The sequence below is a fragment of the Dryobates pubescens genome, chromosome 5, assembly GCF_014839835.1.
Source record: "Dryobates pubescens isolate bDryPub1 chromosome 5, bDryPub1.pri, whole genome shotgun sequence".
NCBI lineage: Eukaryota > Metazoa > Chordata > Aves > Piciformes > Picidae > Dryobates > Dryobates pubescens.
Window position 1 is genome coordinate 7479430 of NC_071616.1, and position 25120 is coordinate 7504549.

A 25120-nucleotide genomic window follows, 5' to 3' on the forward strand; every position below is an offset into this window, starting at 1 on the left:
TCCTCGGGCAGCCCATTCCAGTGGCAAATCACCCTTTCTATGAAGAACTTCTTCCTAACATCCAGCCTAAACCTCCCCTGGCACAGCCTGAGACTGTGTTCTCTTGTTCTGTGCACCTACATACATTGATTCCTAGCAGTATAGATACAATTTTTTTTCCCCGTAGCTGTAAGGAAGTGCCCTGACCAAGAACTCTAAACAAATAACATTAATGAGCTCATTGATTATATATAGCATTGTCCTTTTTAGTGGCAGCATGCTTACCCTGCTATCAAGGCACAGAGAAGGCTTTTTGTCCCCACTCTTCTTACCACATATGCAACATAATTGCATACAATACAATGTAAACCATGCTCTGTATATTACGCTTTGTCATGGCCATCAATGACCTGAGAAAGGGGAAAACGTGGAAATAATCTCTTACACTAGGGAACAAAAAACAGGTAACCTGAGGGGAACCAGATTTTTGCACGTGTTTAGATTATAGCAGTGAAGCAAGGAAGAGTGGAATTAGACTTGGATAACATGAGTAGACGAACCCAAAGACTGAATAGAAAAGAATCTGTGTTGTTAAGAACTGCAGTTGCAAAGCTGATTCACATAATCCTCACTGAGATTATACACTCATTTGTTACTCAAGTTATTAACCGTGGCGATGACTTTGTCATTACAAACAGCAGTCAGGACCAAAGCTTCATTTTGGAAGGTACCTTACTGGTTGTACAGTTAGATACTGCTCTAATCAGGCTGCAATTACAGTAAGAGAAGCCCCACTCCAGGATATTATATCACAGGGAGGAGCTTCTGCTGATTAACATTTGCTTTTATACCTGTTTGTTTCAGTTTCTTAACCAGTTAGGAAATGCCTGTTTACAGGCCTTGTTGCAAGTTGGCATCCATCCACACAAACAGTTCTGTGTCCCTGTGCAGTTTCCTATTGCCAAACATTTGTCCTGGGCTGCTTTTAGGATTTCTCTCCATTAAAAGAAAGACAGTTTGTCTGAGAAGCCAGCAGCATCAGGGTCTTAGATGAAATGCCCTGAGAATGCACCAATGCTGTTTATCACAGGACCATGTACCAGGATATCTCTCAAGTATGGTGCAAGTCAGTGACCACAGTCATTTTGCCAGGGAAGCAACATCACCATAAAGTGAGTGTGCCTTTAGCACTGGTCAGCACTCTCACCAGTGCTACTGTCAGAGATAAAGGTAAGAAGTATGCCCAGCACGTTGAGTGTTTGTCATTGGTCAGTCCTTTCCCACACAATCGTTTCCTTTGGAGAACATGGCAATGAAAGTGATTCCATTATGGTGATGGTGCTCCACAGGATTTAGGTGATAGGAGGAAAAGCATCAGTGCTACTGCTTTCTAGCTTTTAAAACCAAGGGGCAGTGTACTGGGAGTTTGCTATGAACTTCCATGGTAACAAGATCCATATTTAGCAAGAATCAGGTTTGACACTAGAGTTAAACACAAGCCTGAAGTTTTATCCAATGACATGCTGACTGAGATCAATTAGTTATATTAAAGACTAGCTATAGCCCCTTCCAGGGAAAGCTGTTTGGAGCTTTTGACTTTGCTAAATACAAAGTAGGGTAAGCCAACATTTTTAAATGACATATTTTGTCTCCTGAAGGGAATATTTCTGCGATACACGTGTGTAGAAGATGTTACTTTATATTTCACTTGTAGCCTAAGAATTGTTTGTACAGGTTTCTCCACCATAGGCATCAGTTTGCAGTGTAGAAGGTATTTATTTTCCCTCCTGGAAGATCAGTGAGTGCTGCCACTGAGAACAGGGCCATGCTAAACCAGCTTTGCCAGCTGTGCAAGGCAGCTCATGACCTGCAGTGACTGCAGGGGCAGCCTCTGGGAACAGCAAGTGCTGGGTGTGCTCCCATGGGACCATGCACAGCAAGGGCTGACACACTGTCATGTGGAAAACAAGATCTACTTGGGGGAATCTACACAGCATGGGTCTAGTTTTTGTCACAGCTGGCAGACAGGATGAAATGCAGTGGTACCTGACCAGAAGAGAAGTCTCTCCAGAAAGAAACACTCCCCTGGTTAAACGAGGAAAACAAAGAGCCTTGCATAATAGCAGCTTCAAGGGGAATTTTAAAGCCTTCTGTGAGTAAATGGAAGGGGAGGCTTGAAGATGAAAGTTATGCCCTCTTCCAGTGGTCTTGGCTGGTGGACAAGCCCTTGGAAAACAAGACTTTTGCAACAAACAATCTCTTCCCACACATGGGAAGCCTTCTGAAAGGCTGGCAGGGAAATCACTGGATGGCAGAACAACTTTAGAGCCTTTCAACAATGAAGGCAAAACTGATTTCTGCCACTACTAGGATGAGACATTAGAATTACTGCAAAGGCTTCTGGAACATGGAAAACAAGGTCTGGACAAAGACTGTTATTGATGCAGAGAGTTTATGTGGGTTTAAGAGCAGGCTGGAGGTGTTGCTGCATTCATAGAAAAACTGCATTTTGCCTGGAAAGTTACTAACTCTTGACCAAAGGGTGGGAGAACACATCCTACAAAGGCAGCTATATAGTTACACTCTTCTCTCATACTTTCCCTGAGCCACCTGCCTTTTGCCACTCTCAAATATGGGGCAAGAGAGAGACCTTTGGTCTGATCCAGCACATTCTTATGGTTCTGTGGCAGGATTGTGGAGAGCCCAGGCACCTCAGCTAGTGATTCCTGCTCCTGCTGCCAATGGCTCCCTATTTAGATAGTGTCTCAAGCTAACCCTGATGGATGATCAATGTTCAAACCATGAGCAATTCTCTCCAAAACCTTCCCATACTAGTCTATATTGTTGCAGAGAAATGGCACCATCCAGGCAGTGAAACCAGAGCTTGCACAGAAATTCTGGGTACATTTATAAAGAGCCACAAAGCTTTCATAGTTTTAGAGCAAGAGGGAGTTGAGGTCATTCAGCTGTTCACAATAAGTTTTCTGCCATTTTCGTTATAAATACAAGGAGCAGTTGTCTTTGTGTAAGAGCTGACCTTAACTGATGTGCAGGAAGGGCTTTTCAGGCCAGCCTGAAAAAAGGCAAGCTTTTCTCAAGCAGGTATTTCTGTTGCCCATTCAAGACAAAGAAGAGAAGAATAGAAATGACTGTAAGTACTTCACTAACAATGCTAGTATATATAGATGTCCCCAAAGAACTACATCCTGAACTGGGTCTGATGTTTTTCCCAACAAGGAAGCAAACCCTTCAGATTCGTGAGTAAGCCTTAGTCCTATCAGATTTCAACACACAGTAGTAGCCTAATGCTTGTTATTAGGCTCACACCATGTACAAATACAGCCTGTTGTCTGACACAAAGGGAAGATGTCAGGAGATCAGGATCATAGATGATTGCCACAGCTATCCTGTAATAAAACCCCAAGTCCTATATTATCTGACATGTAGAAGATCAAAGGCATGAATACTGTGGGTTGTGGGTAGCAGTCCCTCTGCCAAGGAAGACACTTTAGCTGCACAGTGCCACAGCTGAAGAAAAGCAAAGTGCACTCCTCTTTGCCAGACAGTCTTCTAAAAACTGCAGCTTGGTTTAATCAGACCGAGAGCAACAAAGCACCGATGGCTCTGAAGTTTGAATTACTTCTGTGCCATCTTTCTGTTCTCTTTCCTTACCTCTGCCTCTCATAACCAATTAAAAATGGTACAGAAATGGTGACTAAAACAAATAAATGTGAGCAGGAAATACAATCTTTTCTTAAAGTATCTTTTGAGTCAATATATTTCAAATACCTGCACATATTTGAATAAATACATTGAATTACATGACAAATTAATATCCACCAAAAAAACCCAAACATTAAAACAATCACTTCAGAGCAAAAAATAGTCCTGGGAAAGTAAATATCTACAGAAATCCAGATATGTAGATCTAACTAGTTACCTTTATTTACTTCTTCAACCATTTTTGCCATATTTGAGTTACTGTGTTGCTCTGTGTGATAGTTTTAGGCTATGCCCCCAAAATCTTGAACAGAAAGTATTAAAGTTGTAAATAAGTCACTATTGGGTGTAAAAATGAAAATAATGGTAATTCTAAACAATCCCATTGGAAAGATAATGGACTTAAGCTAGGAATGTAAACAATTTCTCTCTCTTCTCGCTTCCTCAGGTAGGGAGATACTACCTTGCTTCTGCTTGACTTTGGCTGCACTGCTTTTGTTGTCACTGGTATTAACTCCTCTGCTTTTGTCTCTTGTCCCTTTTGTACAGGAGAGTAAGGGGGAGGCAGGGAGGGAGAAGTTAGTAGCTTCCCCTGGTCCTTGGCCAAGGAGGTTCTTGCTTCTGATTCTCAGAGGGAAAATGAAATGTGATGCTCTGTTACATGATAAAGGAAAGCAGCTGGGATGGGAAATGGACAAGGCTGGTCCTCTCAAACCTTGCCATATGGCACTGCTTCTTCTGACCCTTGCCAGCAAAGACCTTCCTCCTCATAGCTTCATACCTGCCACCAGCCAGTCAAATATCTGCTCAAAATGAAGATGCAGGATAAAGACTAATAGAAGATAAGAAGCTAAAATAAATAGCTATGGATTCCCAAGAGTTCTGGGGTCCTTAAGAATGTTCAGGTTGCCACTCCTAACCATTATTAAATGGTACAAAAGCTTTTAAGACCAGAAGAGGATATGTGGTCATTAGGTAGCTATATTTGTGCTGCTGGCTATCAGTGCAACTTAGGCACTTCCTTGGCCTGGTATCATTTATGTCAGAATACAGTTCACCCAGGATCAAAATGAGAGAGAGGGAATGGAACCATCCTTCACTCTTCTCTGAAGATGTGTTGCTGTCAAGAAAAGGCAATGTTCTTATGCTAGGTTCAACAGCAAAAAAGCCAGAATGGAACAGCAACCTCCATGGAGGCAAATACTCTTGCTGAGTTCACTTGGGTTTATTCAATATGCAAAGGGTGGTGGTCACTTCCTTTCCCTTGCACGCCCACCTGGTCTTTTCTCTCTGCAGCAAATATTTGTCACTTTCTCCTACCAGAATTACTGCTGAGAATTTTCTCTCTTCACTTCCACTTCCACCCATTCCATCAAATCCCCAGAAACATTTCAATGATACTGCTTTTGAAATACCAGACTTTCAAGACAAATACATTTCAGTAAATGTTTGACCCAAAAAAAAGAGTTTGATAATAAGATTGTTTTTCATGATTTTTTTGTTTGTTTTAGGCAACTAGCAGTTCAGAAGTGCCTGTGTTTCTTTCTGCTGTTTGCAACAACCAGACAGGTACAGAAATAGAATAGAACAGAATTAACCAGGTTGGAAAAGACCTTTGAGATCATCGAGTCCAACCTATCATCCAACACTATCTAATCAACTAAACCATGGCACCAAACACCCCATCCAGACTCTTCTCAAACATCTCCAATGATGGTGACTCCACCACCTTCCTGGGCAGCACATTCCAATGGCAAATCACTCTTTCTGTGAAGAACTTCTTCCTAACATCCAGCCTAAACCTCCCCTGGTGCAGCTTGAGACTGTGTCCTCTTCTGGTGCTGGTAGCCTGGGAGAAGAGACCAACCCCCACCTGGCTACAACCTCCCTTCAGGTAGTTGTAGACAGTAAGAAGGTCTCCTCTGAGCCTCCTCTTCTCCAGGCTAAACAACCCCAGCTCTCTCAGCTGCTCCTCATAGGGCTTGTACTTCAAACCCCTCCCCAGCTATGCTGCCCTTCTCTGGACACATTCAAGCAACTCAACATCCTTCCTAAACTGAGGAGCCCAGAACTGGACACAACCCCCACCTGGCTACAACCACCCTTCGGGTAGTTGTAGACAGCAAGAAGGTCTCCCCTGAGCCTCCTCTTCTCCAGGCTAAGCAACCCCAGCTCCCTCAGCCTCTCCTCATAGAAGATACTGGCAAAGATCCCATGTTAGCCCACAGGCTCTGGCAGCCACACAACATCACTGCTGGCATTTTTGCCAAGAAGCAGAGGTGCAGCCTGCTTCTCAGTGTAATTGAGAATAAACAGCTGACTTGGTTCAACAGAGCTGACTCTGATGGCAGTTAAAACACCTCACAGTACACCACAGCAGACCTTTGATATTTCCACTAATAGTAACATTCTGTAAACACAAAGCTTTTGTTTAGACAAAGCTGTATTCTAAGAATAGCCCAAATTCAAACACACATTAGTGCTTGAAGCCATGGTGATGCTTCATACACAGACACAAGTGACACTGCTTGTTTATATTCTCTGCTTTCAGAACTTAACTGCTGGGAATTGCAAGGAGAGGCTGTGATACTCACAGAGATCTGCCTTTCTCAGATTTCTCATTCCTATTATTTTCACAGAGAGTGAGCAGCACGGGCATTCTTCAGTCTGCAGAAAAATAACAAAGTTATTATCTGCATTAATATTAAACGGCTTATGCTTCATAAAACATCCCATAAACACCTGTTGCAATTTCCAAGGCTGGGCAGCAAAATTGGATGATGAACTACTTACATTGCTTTGAAACTTGTAGTCATATCTATGTAGAGAGGAAAGAAAAAACAAAAGAGAGGTAGAAAAAGATGAACTATTCCTCTGTGTACATATATCATTTATGGGGGGAAATGACAGCTAAACAGAAAAATATGACAGCTAAAACAGCAAAATGGCTTTAAATAAAATTAATATTTGCATTATATGACAGGATGTTTTGCTTTCAAAGAAATCTTGATTAACAAGCTGGGAAAATAAGCTAAGCAAAGAACAAGTATGCATGAGAAGCGTCTCTATTAAACATCCACAGGCAAAGATCAAATGAGTTTAATTCTCTTGAAGAGCTGAAATTTCACACAGAAAGCAAATGTTTTCTTCAGATCAATTTATTCAACAAAAATGCCAATATTCCATTGAAAATCTTTATCAGGAACTTTACCCAGAAATGGTGAAGAGAAAACACATGAAAGGTTGTGAGGTGCTCAGCTGCTGTGATCAGGAGGAGGACAATGAGGGGGTAGAAAGACCTGCTCTAGGAAACAGCAAAAATCCATGGTAAAAGGTGCAACCACCATGCTGTAGATGTCAAAGCCTTAGCTATGTTCAAAAGCATCATGATCTTATAGGAAAATACAAGAGTTCAGTAAGGCACCACCAGTACAAATGCAGCAGAATCTGCACATAAGTAAAGAACTTGGACAGAGATGTTAATTAAACTTCACCACCCAAACCAGATATTGGATATTTGCACAAAGTATCACTATCTGAAATGCCAAGCACGGAAGGAAATGCTAACAACTAGACACAAGCCAAACAAATTATTAATTCTTGCAGATTTCACTACCTGAAACTTCAGCTGTTGCTTCACTGAACTTATTACCTAATCCCTCTCTCACTTTCTGCCAGTAAAATGACACCACTAAATCCCCCCAGGGGGACTATGTAACTCCTCATTGTTTTCCAGTTAGGAACTGACCCAGGTAAGAAGTTGGATACAAACTCCCCTATCACTCTTGAATTATGATAAACTGACCCTAGTCCATATTTTATGTCTCACTCCAAAACAGAAGGACATGTTTTAGTGTCTTCTTTTGAATTCAGTTTCTTGATGGAATAATTCCCTTGACCTGCTGTCACTAAGAAGCCTCTGCTTTTTGTTATGTGGCTACCTCAGTGGTTAAGGGCAAAGGGAAGAGCAGAGAGGACAGTCCCATTTCTTGCTCTGTACACATACTTTTCACATGTAGACCATTGCCAGATTCAGTTCATTACTCTCTTTTCAAAAAGATCTGTAGTGTTTCTTTACCCTGTTCAATTATATACATTTATGCTTTGTAGTTCTTAAGCCTCAGAGACTCAGTGATTAAATAACTTATTCATGGTCAAACAGCAGGTTAATTTCAGAGCAGAGAGGACAGAATATGTTGACTCCCTAGAGCTCCAAATGCAGTTTTAGGACTTTTCCTCCCAGTTATGTCTAAAAAAATCCCAAAACCAAAAAAGGTAATAATAAAAAATGTTCCCTGATATTATGGACAAAGGCAGATCAAGATTTTCTTAGGTGACAGCCATGCACAAATACCAAGTTATGACCATCTTTGTGTTCATGATTAAACGCTATCTTTAGTCAGTGACCTTCCTGCATGCACCCCTAGCAGGTGGCTGCTAACATAAATACCTGGCCAAGGCATATGGCTATACTCATAGCTGGTAGATGCTGTGTTATAGAAGAACCCCAGCTTACATAATGCTTCCATCAAACCACAGATTCTGCCCAAATCCACAGCAACCTCCTGTCAGGTACCTCAGACTGCTTCCCAGCCTCCAAGTGGATTACCTCCTGTGGCTGAACTTCCCTCCACTACCAAAAGTGCTTCCACAGGGCAGCCAATATCAGCAAATCTATCAGTCATTCTGACACAAATAAGTAAGTACCTACATGAATTTAGACCAACAGCTCCCAAGTCCTCTTCTAGTCATCAGTATCCCAGTCACAAACCCACTTTCGGCCATCTTCAGCTTCTAATGAATTATGGGCTGAATTTGCTCACTCTTACCTCATGAGCACTCCAGTATGATCCCATCCTGCTCCCAGCTGCATACAAGTCAGTAGAGACGTCACTTCACTGTTAGAGACAGCAGCTAGCAGTGACTCACAAAGTATCTCTGCAAACTTTAAGAGGCACCTGCTGAGGAACAAGTGGCTTATCCATGCCCCACCTTCCTCATTGCATGAAAGGGAAAGTATGAAGAGAGAAGGGGAGGGAATTTGCTGAGTTTATTTGATAGCTCAACACCACACATGTGTGTTGGGGAAAGGCTTTTCACACCCAGGTGCCAAGAGTTATTAGTAATTGACGATAAGGGGGCGATAACTCACCACACTTAAGCATAGATCTCTAAGACCTGGCAGCCTAAGCAATGCACAAATCAGAGAAGATAACAGCAGCTACCTGTAGGCTGGAGAAAAACAGAGCTCTATAGCAGCCCAATCAACAACCAGCAGCATTGTGGATGAAATGACTTTAAAAGACCTTCAGTTTCAACAAAATGTTGTTTATTTTCAATTTCTTGCAGGTAGAGGAGGTTTAATTGCTTCCTGGTAGATGTTTCTCCAAATTCATTCACATACTGGTCAGGTGCATACACATTTTTCTGCTTTCAGAAACCTTCCACAAACACAAAACTTCTAAGCAAATCAAGACAAAAAGAACAAATTCTCCTCCAAATTAGGTCATAGATGGATTCATCTTAAATGCTAGCATCTAAATATTTTAAACCTGATGCAGGGTCATCAAATTATGATGTAAAAATGACACCCAACTGCTCAATTTTCTGGCAGAAAACTGCAGCAGCAGATGTCCAGGTAAATAGCCCTTGCACAGGTCCAGTTATTAAAATGCCCAGGTGTCTGATATGAAATGACCATTTGAAAGCTGCAGGAGGTGATAATACACATTCACAGTATCTGAAACCCATCTTCCCCTTTTATATACACACATCAGGAAAACATACAATAAAGAGAGGCAATTCTGGCCTTGCAGCTTTTCACTGAGTGAAAATTGCTTTAGTCATCAACCATTTTAGGATTAGGAATCCACCCTCAATAACCTTCCAATTACAGAGACATGAAATGCCAGGAAATAACATTCCCATTAACATTGGTTCTGGCAAAAAGAGACCCTCAATCAGACAAGCAGCCTTGCCTATTTATCCCAAACCAGAGAAAACTCTGTTGAAAGTGGCTAAACTTGGACTGTTTCATTAGCTTCTGCAGCAGCTGAATGGATGTTTCCTGAGCCATTTGTCTGGGAAAATACGACTTGGAAATGAAGGGCTATGGCAGCAGCACAGATTATGGAAGATGATGTCTGTCCACTGGTTTAAAAAAACCAAACACAAATCAAACCAAATAACCAAACAACACAACAAAGTCCCCAAACAATAACAAAAAAAAGAAAAGAAAAACCACAAAAAAAACCCACAACCAAACCAAACCAAATTACAACCACAAAAACAAAACCAACCTTAAACCAAAAGACAACTACTCTAACTAAACAACAGTGAGGTGTTGTTGTGGTTTGACCTTGGATGGATACCAGGCGCTCACCAAGCCACCCTATCATTCCCCTCCTCAGCCAGATAGGAGAGAGAAAATGCAATGACATACTCATGGGGTGAGATAAGGAGAGGAAGAGATCACTCACCAGTTACTGTCATGGACAAAAAAAAGACTCAACTTGAGGAACTCAGTTTAGTTTATCATAGATCAAAGCAAAGCAGAATAAAGAGAAGTAAATACTACATACTGAAACACCTTCACTTCATCCCTCCCTTCTTCCCAGGTTTAACTTTACTCCCAATTTCTCTGCCTTCTTCCCCCCAGCAGTGCAGGGGGATTGGAAATGGGGATCGTAGTCAGTTCATCACATGTCATCTCTGGTGCTCCTACCTTCTTCCCTTGTTCCAGCATGGACTCCGTCCCATAGGAGGCAGTTCTCCATGAATTTCAGCATGAGTCCTTCCCACAAGCTAGAGTTCTTCACAAAATGCTCCATCATGGGTCCTTTCCACAGGGTCACAAGTCCTGGATGCAAACCTGCTCCAGCAGGGATTCCTGTCTTAACAGGGACCCAGGACCCATCAGGAGCCAAACTCCAGCACCAGCTTCCCATGCCTCTTTGGGGCATCCACCTACACTGGCATGGGGGCCTCAATGGGCTGCAGGTGGTATCATTCCACTGTTAACATCCATGGATTAACAAGGGGCAGTCTAATTCACCACATGCTACAGGGGATTCTCTGATCTGGTTCTTGGAGCACCTCTTTCCCTCCTTCACTGACTTTGTTGTCTGCACTGTTCTTCATCTGACATATTCTCACTCCTCTCTCCAGCTGCAATTGTACAGCAAGTTTCACCACCCCCCCCCACTTTGTTATATGTGTTATCCCAGAGGTGTTACCACTGTCACTGATGGGCTTTGGCCAGTGAGCACACCCTGGAGCCAGGTGGCATTGGTTCTACCAAATGTGAGGGAAACTTCTAGCAGCTTTTCACATAAGCCACCCCCTCTAACCTCACCCCCACTACTAAAATCTTACCACACATACCCAGTAATCCTGACAGAAAAATCCTCAACAAGAATCAACATCTGAAAAGTGATACTGAGCCAGAGTACCTCAGGTCTGCAGTGGCAGAAAGGCTGTGACAAATATGATGACACCCTCTCTGGCAGGCATTAAGGATTCAGTCTCAGTGCCCATATTGACAGTTTGAGTACCTTATTTTGAGTTCATCAGTGGCTGCTCAGATAAAACACTGGACAGGATTTTAGAAGATAAGATTGACATTTTCTATGTACCTTGCTAGGAAATTTGTGGAGAGAAAAGACTCCACTATAGTTCTGGCCTGCTTGTTTTAGATCAGGCTACACAAGTAGGTGAGGGACCCCTGGACACCTCATCCTGGGTGGACTTTGACACAATCCCAGCTGCCATCTTTCATAATGCTTCTGTGGGACTGTGACCAAAGCAAAACTCAACTTCTTAACCAGCTCCACTTCTAGAAAAGTCTTTCCCCAGTAACTCACCTCTGTGGAAGAATTTACACTTGCAACAGAAACCACCTGTGTCTCTCTGCTGGGCCTTTCTTAGCCTTTACCATGTTTGAGTAGACTCCCTTCTCCTCAAACCCTTTCCTAGTTTTCTTTTTAATCATATGTGGTGGTTTGAGCCTTAACTGGGACTTAAGAGCTCAGATGGGGGCAAGGCTGAGAATCCCTTCCCCACTCCCCCCTCCTCTTTCCCAATAGAGAGGAAAAGAAAGGGAAGGAGCAAATCCACCAAGAAATTATTTGGAGTCATCTTGGAAGTAGAGAGGTAAAGAATTTACCTCTTTAAACTATATATATATATATGCATATATGTAATAATAACAGGTAGGGTTCACAGGGGTAAGGAACAAGGATGGATGGGGAAAAAACATGAAATACAAAACCAGTCCTTTGCAGAGGCATGGATGTAGCAGGGAGGACCACGTGGCAGAGAAGCAGGGAGCCAGTGGCAGTCTTCATCCAGGCAAAGTCTTCCTTTTTATAGACTTGCTGGACAGGGAGGGGGAGTGAAACAGACTAACTCAGTTTCCCAGGGGGAAAACACTCTCCCGGGAGGGCAAAGCTCTCACAAGCCCTCGCCCCGCTGCTTTCAGGATGGGTGTAACCCATCACAACATAACAGTTAATATTTTTTCATGACAGAAATGTCTCATTACCTGAAGAGGAAGAAATGTAAGATGTTTATTCTGTTATTCATTCATGTATCCAATCATGGTTGATCAGCATCCATGCTTTGGTGGACAAGATTTTTGCTTCTTGGGAACGACACACAATCGTTTCCTGTGTTTCCTTCTCTTTGAAGAGGAGTGCTGCTTTTTGTTAAGAAATTGCTCATCAGGTCCTTCATCAGATGTGTGAAAGCATAGAATCATAGAACGCTTTGAGTTGGAAGGGACTTTTAAAGTCATCTAATTCAACCTCTTTGCAGTGAGCAGAAACATCTTCAACTAGATAAGGTTGCTCAGAGCCCCGTGCAACCTGACCTTGAATGTCTCCAGGAATGGGGCATTCACCACCTCTCTGGGCAACCTGCATCCTTTAGTGCATTCCCAGGATGGGCATATAGAATAGAATAGAATAGAATAGAATAGAATAGAATAGAATAGAATAGAATAGAATAGAAGTGAAATGACCAGGTTGGAAGAGGCCTTTGAGATCATCGAGTCCAACCTATCATCCAACACTATCTAACCAAATAAACCATGGCACCAAGCACCCCATCCAGTCTCTTCCTAAACACCTCCAGTGATGGTGACTCTACCACCTCCCTGGGCAGCCCATTCCAACAGCCAATCTCTCTTTCTGTGAAGAACTTCTGTTTCTCCTTCTGTTCTTTGGCAACTGTGCTGGTGTTTGAGAGCTGCTACAGTTTTGTGCTATGTGTGTATCAATCAGCTTTCCCCCCTCAGCCATGGCACTTCAAAGTTCCTTGTCAAATAACTACTCAGACTGTGGCAATTGTAACAGCTGAATTTGTATTACCATATCAAGCAGCTTTATTTTACATTTTATGTGTGTTTAAAAACTGTGATGCAGTGAACAGAATATAGGTATCTTACTCCATTTCTGCAGCGTGATTCTGTGTGTGGGATTACCACACATCCTGCAATCCCCTGCGCATCCTCTCGATTTCAGTAATATTTCAATTCACTGCACTGAACAAGCTCCAGATGACGCCGAAGCAAAACTATGTTTCAGGGAGACAATTGCAACACAAGACCTGAGGCACAACACAGTTGATTATGAGAAGAAATGGCCATGGGCCTTCAAAACAAATTCATAAGTTTGATTTAATTGACAAGAATAGATGACATTAAAGACCTAAAAGGCCACTCATTCATACATCCATTATTGAACACTAGTTTAAAAAAGTCAAATATCCTTCATAAGATCTATATAGATATTTCACAACAATCTAGTCCTAAAAGGTAGAATACCATTTAATTCAAGTTATTCCATCCAGATAAAATTATTTAAACTGATACTGTATGGTCTCTGCCCTTTGCATCTGAAGAGAGCTTTACAGATTTGATGTCAATGCTCTCAATGAAATGCCAGAATGTTTTACAGATGGGAAAATAATAACTAGCCAACAACACAGTAAGAGATTGCAGAGAGAGAGAGAGTTAAAACTCTTCCCTATCACATACAGCTGAGTCTTTGCCTCTTGAGCATCACAGCGAGGTGGTGTTAACAACATAGACAGCTGTGCTTGATATCCCATCTGCAGATCAAAAACCAACGACTGCTTAATAACCTGAACCGTATGGCTTTGAAAGAAATACTTCAAGTTTTCTTTTATAAGAAGGTTACTTAGTTAGAAAGAGATGGCACCTGCCCAGGACAGTGAAGCAGCTACTGCATATGTGCTGTCATGGCAAATACTTAATAAGGGAGGGGGAAAATCTGTTCAGGCAGAGGGCTGTGCTTGTGATGCTGGCTGGCTTGGAGCTTGTTTCTTCCGTGCCACAGCAGTGCGCAAAGCCTGAAGAATCATGTTCTCGTTGTTCATGATGTTGTAATTAGTCAGCTTCAGGAGCTTGTTGAAATCTTCTGCTTTCAGTGAGACCTCCCTCGTTGAGTATGGAGAGGAGAAGCTGGAGAGGTCAACCTTGCCCTGTTCCATTTCAGAAGCACTACGTGTCATGCCTGTCGAGGGCAAAAAAAAAGAAGGTGTTTCATAGTCCCAGGGATTTAAAATACTCTGATAGTCTGTAGCAAGAACGTGGATGCAATTGCTATGAAGATAAGTGCAGTGCTACACTCTCCAAAACTCACATATCAGAACTAAGTCTATTGCAGTAAAAAAAAAAAGAAATAGCGTGACTAAACATTATTGCATTGCAACCAGCACCTTCTACTGGCCAGCTCATGGCACACCATTTTATGTGGTCACGGGTGCTCAAGTATTTTCCTGTAGATTCTTGAGTAGAATACATAGCAAAGGTGAAAGGAATAAAGAGATATATAGGACAGGAGGAAGCAGAATATTATTAGCCTTGGAAATCACCATAAAACTAAAGCCTACCTCTCAATTACTATCCCAAAAAGACACAGTGTTTGTATTCGTTTATGTACTATTGCTTTGATTTTTCAGCATATACCCCAATACCATTAAACAGTCCAGATAGAAAGCACAGTGGCTCTCCATAGAACCATTCTATGTACTGCACAGGCAATTCTCCCCTAGATCTGACTGTCATGAAAATGTATAATCTGAAAAATATGCTTTGTTCTATATGCTAAAGTAAACTTTTGGAGATCACAAGAAGAAATCAGTTCCCATTCCTCTACTTGAGAAACATGTTTCTTCTTTTACTGAATTGCACCAAGACTCAGTCTAAAATTATGCACAAGATTGCACCTGATTTTGCAGTTTGTGTCATCCCATTTTGCAATGTATTCACTTATAGGAACAAGCAAACTTACAAAGGACTTTTGTTTTGGGGTGAGAAAAAACCAAAAGCAAACACCCCAAGATTGAGAAAGTTCATTGCATCGATAAAATTAGCTGGGTGCTATCAACTTACCAGGTGCTACATATCTTTGGAAGGTGTCATTGACTAATGGAAAATAAAGCAGCAAAGGAGCTCCTGGGGTGTCTGCACCGTCAAACATGTAGCACTCTTTCATGTTCTTCTCATCATCCTTCAGCCCAATGTTGGGAAATGGAATTCCCTGCTCCGAGAAGTATCTGCAAGTCTGCTTCAGGGGCTGGTCACGGCCCAACAGCACAGCATAAGGAATGGAAAAGATATCCAAGGTCAGGATGCTGCCAAAGCCCAGTAATCCATCCCAAGTTGCACAAAAGAGAGTTATAGTGCTGCTGTACTACCTGTGTGGACTACCCTAGATGATCCTGCTTTTGGCAGGGAGGTTGGACTCGATGATCTCTGGAGGTCCCTTCTAACCTCTAACATTCTGTGCTTCTGTGATTCTCTTAGTAGGTTATACCACATATTAAAATATAAAGAGATAATCTTATATGCTTAATGAAAAATACAGATTAAATTTAGCATCTTAACCACAAAGTTTTCCTGGCTGTATTTGTGCTATTAAATGCTATATATCATTGTAACAGAAGTTGCAGCTCAACCTTCATAACCTCGCTGTGTTACTGCATTTCACTGGTGAAGCACTTAAAGCTATTCCAAAAGTAGTTTGAGGAAAACAGAGGTATTTTCCTCTCTAGGAACTCTCGTTCCTCTTCTAAGGTTTGGAAACATCATGCTACTCAAGTCCACCAAGTTCTGTGTTTTACAGACACCTGTCTGAAAGTTGCAGGAAGTAAAGGAAAAGCCATGAGTAAACAAAGATAATTTTGAGACTTCTCACCAAGGTTTGTGATCCACCAGTGTAATTTAAGTGTATGATGACGTCCACTTTCCGCTCTGGTCTCATAAGGGGTGGGCAGCTGGTTTCAAAGAAGAAAGCTGCATCCACCAACTCCAGGTGCTCTGAATTGTTTCTCAGGTCATTAGGAGAGCTGTCTAGCAAAGTGTCTAAAAGAGTAAGAGATTCAGAGCTGTTTAGAAAAGGCAGAAAGCAATCTGTCAAGACAGAAAGCAGAAGGAAGGTGAGTGTCTCTCCCATACAGGGTTTCCCCTTTGCTTTAGGATTGCGTGCAGTGATCTTAAAGCACCCTTCATGTTTTGTTGGTGTTTCCAAACCCACAAACTGCACCAAATCCTAGGCAGGTGCTCCAAATATGCAAAGCCCCAGCCCAATGATTTTCAACCCAGTAATGGAATGGAGCAAACCAAAACCTGGACTTCTGTGTTACTGGAAGTGATAAATAGAATAGAATTATACAGGTTGGAAAAGACCTTTGAGATCATTGAGTCCAACCTATCATCCAACACTATCTAATCAACTAAACCATGGCACCAAGCATCCCATCCAGTCTCTTCCTAAACACTTCCAGTAATGGTGACTTCACCACCACCCTGGGCAGCCCATTCCAATGGCAAATCACTCTTTCTATGAAGAACTATGGGAGGAGCTACTTCATTCTCCATCCTTACCTGCCAGCAAGCACTAACAACTAGCCACAAACCCCACTAAATTCTCTTCAGGACATACAAACACCCCTCATTAATTCCCAGCTGCTGTGCAGATGACCACAGAGGCAGGAGTGCTGTCCTCACCTTTCCATTTTGTGAAATGCTCCTGCTGGATGTACTCATTGTGCATCTGGAAACCCCTGAGGAAGTTGTGGTACTTGGAGACAGCTGGGCGGTCAGTCAGGATATCCCGGAGAGCAGTGGAGAGGCCGCTCGTAGGTGTGAACATGCATGTAGCCATCTCATAGGGCTTCTCAGGCAAGTCTGGTTGTTCCTCTGGAGACACACAGCATAAACGACAAGCAATTGAATTATAATCACAGTTAAGAGGAGGCTAGGGGCAAAGAAGAGAAGGGGTCACAGACTCTTCTGTACCAATAACAGTCGTGTTCACAGCTCTGAGCATTGTGTTATTTTTCCTTATGGTCTGCTGAGAGTTGCAGTTAATTTCTTGACAAAAATCACAGGATCACAGGATGTTAGGGGTTGGAAAGGACCTCTGAAGGTCATTGAGTCCAACCCCACTGCCAGAGCAGGGCCATAGAGTCTAGCACAGGTCACACAGGAACACATCCAGATGAGTGCTGAACGTCTCCAGAGAAGGAGACTCCACAACCTCTCTGGGCAGCCTGTTCCAGGTCTCTGTGACCCTCAGTGAAAAAGTTCCTCCTCACATTGAGGTGGAACCTCTTGTGCTGCAGTTTATATCCATTACTCCTTGTCCTGTCGCAGGGTACAACTGAGCAGAGCCTGTCCCCTCCCTCTTGACCCCCAGCCCTCAGATATTTATACACATTTATTAAATCCCCTCTCAGTCTTTTCTTCTCCGGACTAAAAAGACAGAGGCTCTCAGCCTCTGCTCATAGGGCAATGCTACAGTGCCTTAATCATCCTGGTAGCCTGCCTGGTAGACTCTCTCAAGTCCTGTCCTTCTTGAACTGGGGAACCCAAAACTGGATGCAGTATTCCAGGTGTAGCCTCACCAGGACAGAGTAGGGTATAAACTTTTGTTTTCTGAACCCTGTTTGACAACATTTGACTAAAGGAATTATTTTCCTCATAAAACATCTCTATTTCAGTACACATTAAAGTATTTCACTTTTCCAACCAAACAAAAAACCAGAGAAAATAGTTTTATATGTACATTTTGGACATCTTCTGTGGAGATGATCAAAATCCATCTGGACATGATCCTGTGCAACCTGCTCTAGGTGAACCTGCTTTAGCAGGAGGGTTGGACTTGATGAATCCCTCTAGAGGTCTTTTCCAACCCTTGTGATTCTGTGATTATTTTCAAGGAACAGACTTTCAGTACAGAGCTGCCCTTGTCAGCTCATGTAAGAGAGCTGCACTACTCTGACTTCCCTCAACCTCTATTAAATAGTTCAGTTCAGTCAGACTTTGAGTAAGGGGTGTGCTGTGCAGGACAAACAGATATTAGAAAGGAAACACTCAGGCTTCTCTCTGGCTAACAAACAGTTGTCAGGAGGTTTTGACAGCAGTTCTTCTTTCCAAGCCTTTCAAAACATAAGGTGGATTTCTGGACCACCTTATGTATCCATCCCTATCTCCTTTATGTTAAAGTCTGTCTGATGATGCCTTCCCTGATAAGAGCAATCTCAATATTTAAGCAAAGCACTGGCTAATAAGTAAAAAATCACATAATTTGGTTCTTCTGTTGCCTCCCAAACCCCAAGGCTGGGAGCACCAGGATGACAGAAAAACTCAGAAAATGAGAAATGCAAGTGCAGTAACCCTAGCAGTGAGGTCTGGAGGAGGGAACGTGCTTGAGATTTACCTATTTCAGTGACTTTGTCTTGGGTCCACCTATGCCAGAAGTCCTCTGAATTGTCAGCTGCGTGCCAGGCATCCAAGAGGTTTTTGGAGAAGATGCTACTCCACATTCCTAGGAAGTGGGGAGAGGTATAATAAGTAGTGCTGGGGTAAACATAGGAAGTTCTTTGAAAAACTCTCTTCTGATATTTCCACAGCTCTTCTTTAACTTTTTCATATATCTATCCAGTTTTGCTTAAGTCCAGACAAATCTTTCAATGGTAGAGCTGACTCCAAAAGAAAACATTTAAGAAGACATTTCAAGGTCTTTTCCCTTCTGTCATGCTTTACCTAGAACTTCTTTTTTCTTTTCTAGAAATTTTACATTTTTTTCCTATTTTCATTTTCTTTTGATAAAGAAATATTTTTAAGCCATCTCCTTCCCTGACTCCCCCCTTTCTTGCCCTGCTACTTTCTTCTTCAACTGCAACAAAGCCTCATAGATTTCCAGCTTCCAAAATATTCTGAAAACTATGGGAAATTGCAGTTCTTCAAAAGCAGGCATGAAGGTAGGTGACAACTTAGTTGTTGGTTTAGTTTCATTTTATCTCAGTCCAGCTGATAAAACCACCTTCATGAGCAAGGGCAGCTGAGTGAGTCTCAGGAGGCATGCTGAATTCCAGGTGACTGACACAGCACCTCTACAGTCACACACAGAGCAGGTTTCTGGGAACTAATTTCCAGAATCACTAGCATTTGTATTAAAATCTTGTCACACACACCCCCCAGCCCCAGGCTTGTGTCACCTTGCATGAAGCAGATGCGGGACTCAGGAAGCTTCTTCATCAGGCGACCCATGAAGAACTCACTGCCAAAATCCTCGGCACGAATGAAGGCACCGTACTTCAGGAAGCCCACCTCGTAAGGTGTGAACTCCACCCACTCTGCCAACACACACATACCAACAAGGTTAGCTCTGCTTCTACAAAAAGGCTGCCAGATGTGGAATAAACCTGTCAGGTGTCTGCCTTCACAGGCAAGCTCGCTAAGCACATGCCCTGAGCAAACCCTGCTGACAGCCACCACTGTACCTGCTATCACACTGACTACGGGTTTGTGAAAGAGCACAATGTAAATTATTTTTTCTTTTGAACTAGCAAAGGAGAAGTTTTCTCATGAAAGATGGACTAGAACATGGATTGACTTCATTGCTTATATTGCCTTCAGCCAACCATGACAAACAGACATTAAGCGAACTCACAGCTTTCGTGAATCACTTGAAGAATTCATAGCATCTCTGACAGAGCGTCACAGATCTATGCTGTGTTATTAGTCTGAAGTTAATGTCTGAATGTTACTCTTAGATGCCAGGAGATGTTACAGAGTACTTGTCTATCCTATGGCAGCCCAGTTACACTTTACATCTCTGAACAAGAGTTCTCCTGGCTTGAAGTGAGAATTTATATCAGTTCATTATTATTTACAGTTCCCCTCTCTCTGGGTGTCCATCCCATTCTGCCCCATGTGATCTTCCCTCCTCCCACCCCCTCTCTCCCAGATAAAATCAAAGTCTTTCCCAGAACTGAAACATTACCTCTAAAATCTTTAGTGGTAACTTTGTCCTTAACATTAAGGGCAAGGTAGATGGGCAGTGGGTTCTGACCCTGATTCACTGCGTGACGTTGATCAGAAAGTCTGTGGTGGCATTTCTGGATTAGGGAAAAAACAAACAAACACACAAACAAACAAGCATTTAGCTGATAATCAGCTCCTTAAAAATATCAGTTTATGAAGTCTGAATATGGGATATCATTTCTTGAATTTCCTCCTAAATTTGTGTTCAAGTATGTGAATAACAGAGTGCAAGAAAGTCATGGGAACAGAAATAGATGTTGTTATGATAACTGGCCATGTTCTACATTCAGTATACAACATCAGTCAGGAATTGCTTTACATGTGATTTTAGCCTTGGACTAGTAAATGTAAATGGGAAAAGGTAGGGCAGATTAGGGTAATCTAGGTGTTATCATAGTATCGTGGTATTAGTCAGTGTTGGAAGGGACTACAAGGATCATCTAGTTCAAAACCCCTGCCATGGGTAGGGACACCCCACACTACATCAGGCTGGCCAGAGCCTCATCCAGCCTGGGCTTAAACACCTCCAGGGATGGGGCCTCAACCACCTCCCTGGACAACCCATTCCAGGGTTTCACCACTCTCATGGTGAAGAACTTCCTCCTCACATCCAACCTGAATCTCCCTACCACCTCCTATCACTACCTGATATCCTGAGAAGTCCCTCCCCAGCCTTCTTGTAGGCCCCCTTCAGATACTGGAAGGCCACAATTAGGTCTCCTTGGAGCCTTCTCTTCTCCAGACTCAACAGCCCCAACTCCTTCAGTCTGTCCTCATAGGAGAGGTGCTCCAGCCCTCGGATCATCCTTGTGGCCCTTCTCTGGACATGTTATCATGTACTCTATCTGTTAAGCATGTCAGTTCTTCAAGACAGCATGTTAATGACCCTTGTAGTCAATTCTATTTTCTTTGTAATTTTGAAAGTTAACATCCACAGAGGAGAAATCTTTGAGCTGTCCAATACTCAGAACTTATACATGAAATGAACATTGAATCTACTTCAGCCCAATTAAATGCTGGCAAATTTTACTATGCTGCACTGAGGCCAGAAACTCCGTGTAAAATATGATATGAAATGACAGTATTTCATTGCATCTGTTTCACCTAGATAAAATATGAACCAAGTTTACAAGATTTTAAAAAGAAAATAGCTTTTTCTCCAGCTGTCATCAGCCTTATGGTTTATGTGGAAAGTTTTGCCTGTTTCATTACAACAAAATTAGGAATGGGAGGTCCTGAGAGATCAGAATCAAAGGGGCTGAAAGGCACCTGCAAAAATCACAGTTCCTGCAGCTGTCCCAGGACATCTGGATCTATACGCTTTCTCAGCACTAAATCTCAATGTGCAGTAACCTCATATGCTGTACACCTGCAGTACTTTCAAGCTGTGACTGCAGCTTGTGTAAGTACTGCAGCAGTGGAGACATAAAAGCATGGGACCATAAAAAAACACTTAAGAACCTCAATAAATTATGGGACAGCTACAACATTAATTATCATGCTAGTATCAGAACTAATCTGAGCATTTCTATATTCAGTCACAATTTAGGCTTCAATATAGACATCTGCTACACCTCCAAGATACTCAATAAGTGGTGTTCTGCCTACATAGCAAACAGTTTTATCGTCCAGGTGTCTCTTCCCATGTCTTTTAATTTCTTGTAATGGTCATAAAGATCAAGTCATCAACTTTATGAAAAGAAAGATGTGTAGACTTTACCCCATCATTTAACATGGATTCAATCATGAGTCCCCACAGATCAATAAAAGATGTTTTATGTCCTGCTTGGGTCCTTTGACTCAGCTCTCTGTAATAGTTCCTCAGACTTCTCAAGCAGAAAGCCCCCATCTTGCACTTGGTCGCTTGCTTCCGAGCTTCAATAATTATTTCACCAAGATCTTTACGTGACCAGTCAGCATCTTCATACAGTTTTGTCATTGTCCTGCAAGCAAGAAACATGATGGAAAGCAGAAAGAAGCAATGCTTCTGAAACTCAGAGGATACACCTCACAGAGCTATGGGCACTTACTGTTTTATCTTTTGGTTGTTCTTCTCCTTGAGCTTACTTTGATCAGAAATGCAAGTCTAAAGACAATCAGTCAAAAATCCCTTAGTCTGGGATCCCACTCAAGCAGCTACCTCATCTGTCTGTGCTGTTTCTGTCCAATGGTAAACAACCAGAAAAATGTTCATTTCTGTAAGATTTATGATTTCTGCATTTCCAGTAAGTCTCTTCTTTTGGTTAGGCCTAAGCTTCTTTGGTGATAGCGAAATATGATGCACAAGAGGCCTTTCACAGAAGACCCTGGCATTCATACACTTCAAATGTAAGTGAAATAGACCCCTTTTGCCCTTGTAGAGGTACAAAACCTTGCAAAGCATGGGCTTTGCTTAACACAAGATCCAAAGAACACTATCAAAGCGACTCCTCACCATGTTGTGCCAGATGAGCCACTGATGTATGAAACACAGTCCAGAACACGCAGCTTTTGAAGTCCCAAAATGCTGCCATACATGGCAGTGAGTGCTCTTATCCCACATCCTGCTGTGGTCACAGCCACTATGGGCACCTGTTCGACACAAAAGCATAAGTGAAAAGTGACATCAAGGCACAGCCATGTCAAAAGGTGACAGACATGCAAAAATAATATCCAGACACTAGTAAAATATAACACTTGGAGATAATGCAACATTGCTCTTTGAGTTGTGATTGATGTATGTTCCTGTGCATCCCTGCAGGGTATGCTACAAGATCTTTGCAATTCAGAAAGGATTTTTAAGAATCATGGACCAAACCCATTGTTTTGAAGCTCCTTCAAATGATTCACTTGAAAGCCAAATGGAAATGGAGACTTTGCTCATAAATTCATAGAATGGTCTGGGTTGGAAGGGTCCTCCAAAGGTCATCTAGTCCAACTCCCTCTACAGTCAGCAGGGGCATCCTCTACTAGATCAGGTTGCCCAGAGCCCTGTCGAGTATCACCTTGAGTATCTCCAAGGATAGAGCCTCAACTACCTCCCTGGGCAACCTGTTCCAGTGTTCCACTACCCTCATGGTGAAGAACTTGTTCCTAACATCCAATCTAAATCTAGTCTTCTCTAGTTTGAAGCCATTATGCCTCACTACAGGCCTTTGTAACCATCTGGACAGACTGTTGAGCTCTCCAGCTGAGATCACCCTGGACAGAGGTCCTCTCTCCCTATCTGGATAGTAGTGAGAAATCACTTCTCATCTCCAGTCACGAGGGAAACAAATGAGAAAAATCACTGTGAGAGACTAAGTCTTGTCTCTCTTGATGTGACTCAACAAGGATAAAATCACTTTTGCTGCTTGCCCAAACAATAGCTGATGTGTATTGGGCAGATGCCACTGGATAACAACTCTCTGGAAGGCGCATAGCTAAAGATTGCTCACCAGACTGCAGCTGCCCTGGAAATAATGGGCAGAAGCCACTGCTATCAATACCCAAAGGACAATGAATTTACCACCTGGACACATACCTAAAAACCTGTATAAAAGATCTGAGCAACTACTGGCTCGGGAGAAGCAAAACACGGGGGAAAGAAAAGACCGGGGCAATGCTGCTCTGAAGAAAAACAAATGAATACCAGGAAAGAAAAGGACAAAGACATCACCATGTAGCCTGGAAGAAACAGACCAGGAGGAACCCTCTCTCCATGTCCTAAGTTCCACCTGCTGCAACTCATGGAGCTGAAGAGGCTGCTCAGAGAAGAGCTTGGACTTGGACTTTGGGATCTCTCCATCCCTTCCTCTGTTGGAGGACAGTGCAGCCAACAAGAATGACATCTCCTCCTCACCAAAGCAGCAGCAGCCTTCCTCCACAGACCCAAACTGTCCTTTCCTCTTCTCTCTCTCTCTCTCTCTATTTTTTCTCTCTCTCTCTCTTCTTCTGATCCATTCACTTTATTCTGTTAATAAATAGCCTCGCTGTTGATATTTTGGCCTCGTTTGTGCCTCTAATTTCATAACATGGGAATATTCAAAAGAACTGAGTCTCTTTCCCTCTCTGGATGGAGACAATCACCTAGCAATACCTGTCCTGATTACCTCATGCTCTTGCAGATCTTCCTCCAGATGAAGAACTTCCTTGAGCGCAGCAGCAACCACCTTTCTCCGGTTTTGCAGGAAATTCTGTTCGTCAGCACACAGGTCAAACCCCAGACGGGCATCTAGGTTTCTTGGCCTGAAACACAGACCCTGAGTCCTGCAACCAGGGCACAAATGTTATTACATTATTACTTGCCATGGTCAACTCTGGTTATGTTTGTGTGTGTTTACAGACCTGTTTGTGGACAATACAACATAACAAATGAGAAAGAGCATCACCACAGACAGACCTCTGCAAAATCATAGAATCAATAAGGTTGAAAGAGACCTCATAGACCATCAAGTCCAACCTGTCACCCAACACCTCATGACTACTAAACCATGGCACCAAGTGCCATTTCCAATCCCCTCTTGAACACCTCCAGGGACAGTGACTCCACCACCTCCCTGGGCAGCACACTCCAATGGCTAACAACTCTCTCAGTGAAGAACTTTCTCCTCACCTTGAGCCTCAACTTCCCCTGGCACAGCTTGAGACTGTGTCCTCTGTAGCTGCTAACAAGAATGCAAATGGGAAGGCAGAGCAGAACCTGACATACTGTCCTGGCATGGTAACAAAGTTTCTACAACATACTGCTGGATTTATTTGCCCATATAATTAACTTTCCAAGCTGCAGTAGTGCCAGCCGTATGTACTTGTAGCGAGATAACTGCTGCCAACAGGCACCGCAGTTGATTAGGAAAACAGCTACAGGGCTTTGGTGCTATTTCACCATCCCTGGAGGTGTTCAAAAAAGGATTGGATGTGGCACTTGAAGCCATGGTTTAGCTGTCATGAGGTCTTAGGTATTAGGTAATAGGTTGGACTTGATGATCTCTGAGGTCTTTTCCAACCTGGCTGATTCTATGAGTCTATGATTCTATGATTCATTTGTACAATACAGAAACATGATTTCTCTGTGGAGGTGCTCTCTCCATCTGTGGGCATAACAGT

At 42.6% G+C, this 25120-nt stretch overlaps 2 protein-coding genes across 2 annotated transcripts in view; both read right to left on the reverse strand.

Annotated features, from left to right (window-relative positions):
* The window catches only part of LOC104298868 (cytosolic phospholipase A2 epsilon), a 39492-nt gene extending 30937 nt beyond the window's left edge, over window positions 1-8555 (reverse strand). The window contains exons 1-2 of the mRNA XM_054161513.1: window positions 8529-8555; window positions 6294-6366 (exon numbers count right to left, since the gene is read on the reverse strand). Coding sequence (XP_054017488.1) covers window positions 6294-6366; window positions 8529-8555 — 100 coding nt within the window. The remainder of the gene's footprint in view (window positions 1-6293; window positions 6367-8528) is intronic.
* Window positions 8556-13995: 5440 nt separating this feature from the next.
* LOC104298856 (cytosolic phospholipase A2 epsilon) overlaps window positions 13996-25120 on the reverse strand; it is a 29812-nt gene continuing 18687 nt past the window's right edge. The window contains exons 11-20 of the mRNA XM_009898965.2: window positions 24127-24283; window positions 22491-22627; window positions 21777-21999; window positions 20016-20130; window positions 19228-19365; window positions 18447-18554; window positions 16733-16924; window positions 15921-16087; window positions 15116-15299; window positions 13996-14234 (exon numbers count right to left, since the gene is read on the reverse strand). Coding sequence (XP_009897267.1) covers window positions 13996-14234; window positions 15116-15299; window positions 15921-16087; window positions 16733-16924; window positions 18447-18554; window positions 19228-19365; window positions 20016-20130; window positions 21777-21999; window positions 22491-22627; window positions 24127-24283 — 1660 coding nt within the window. The remainder of the gene's footprint in view (window positions 14235-15115; window positions 15300-15920; window positions 16088-16732; window positions 16925-18446; window positions 18555-19227; window positions 19366-20015; window positions 20131-21776; window positions 22000-22490; window positions 22628-24126; window positions 24284-25120) is intronic.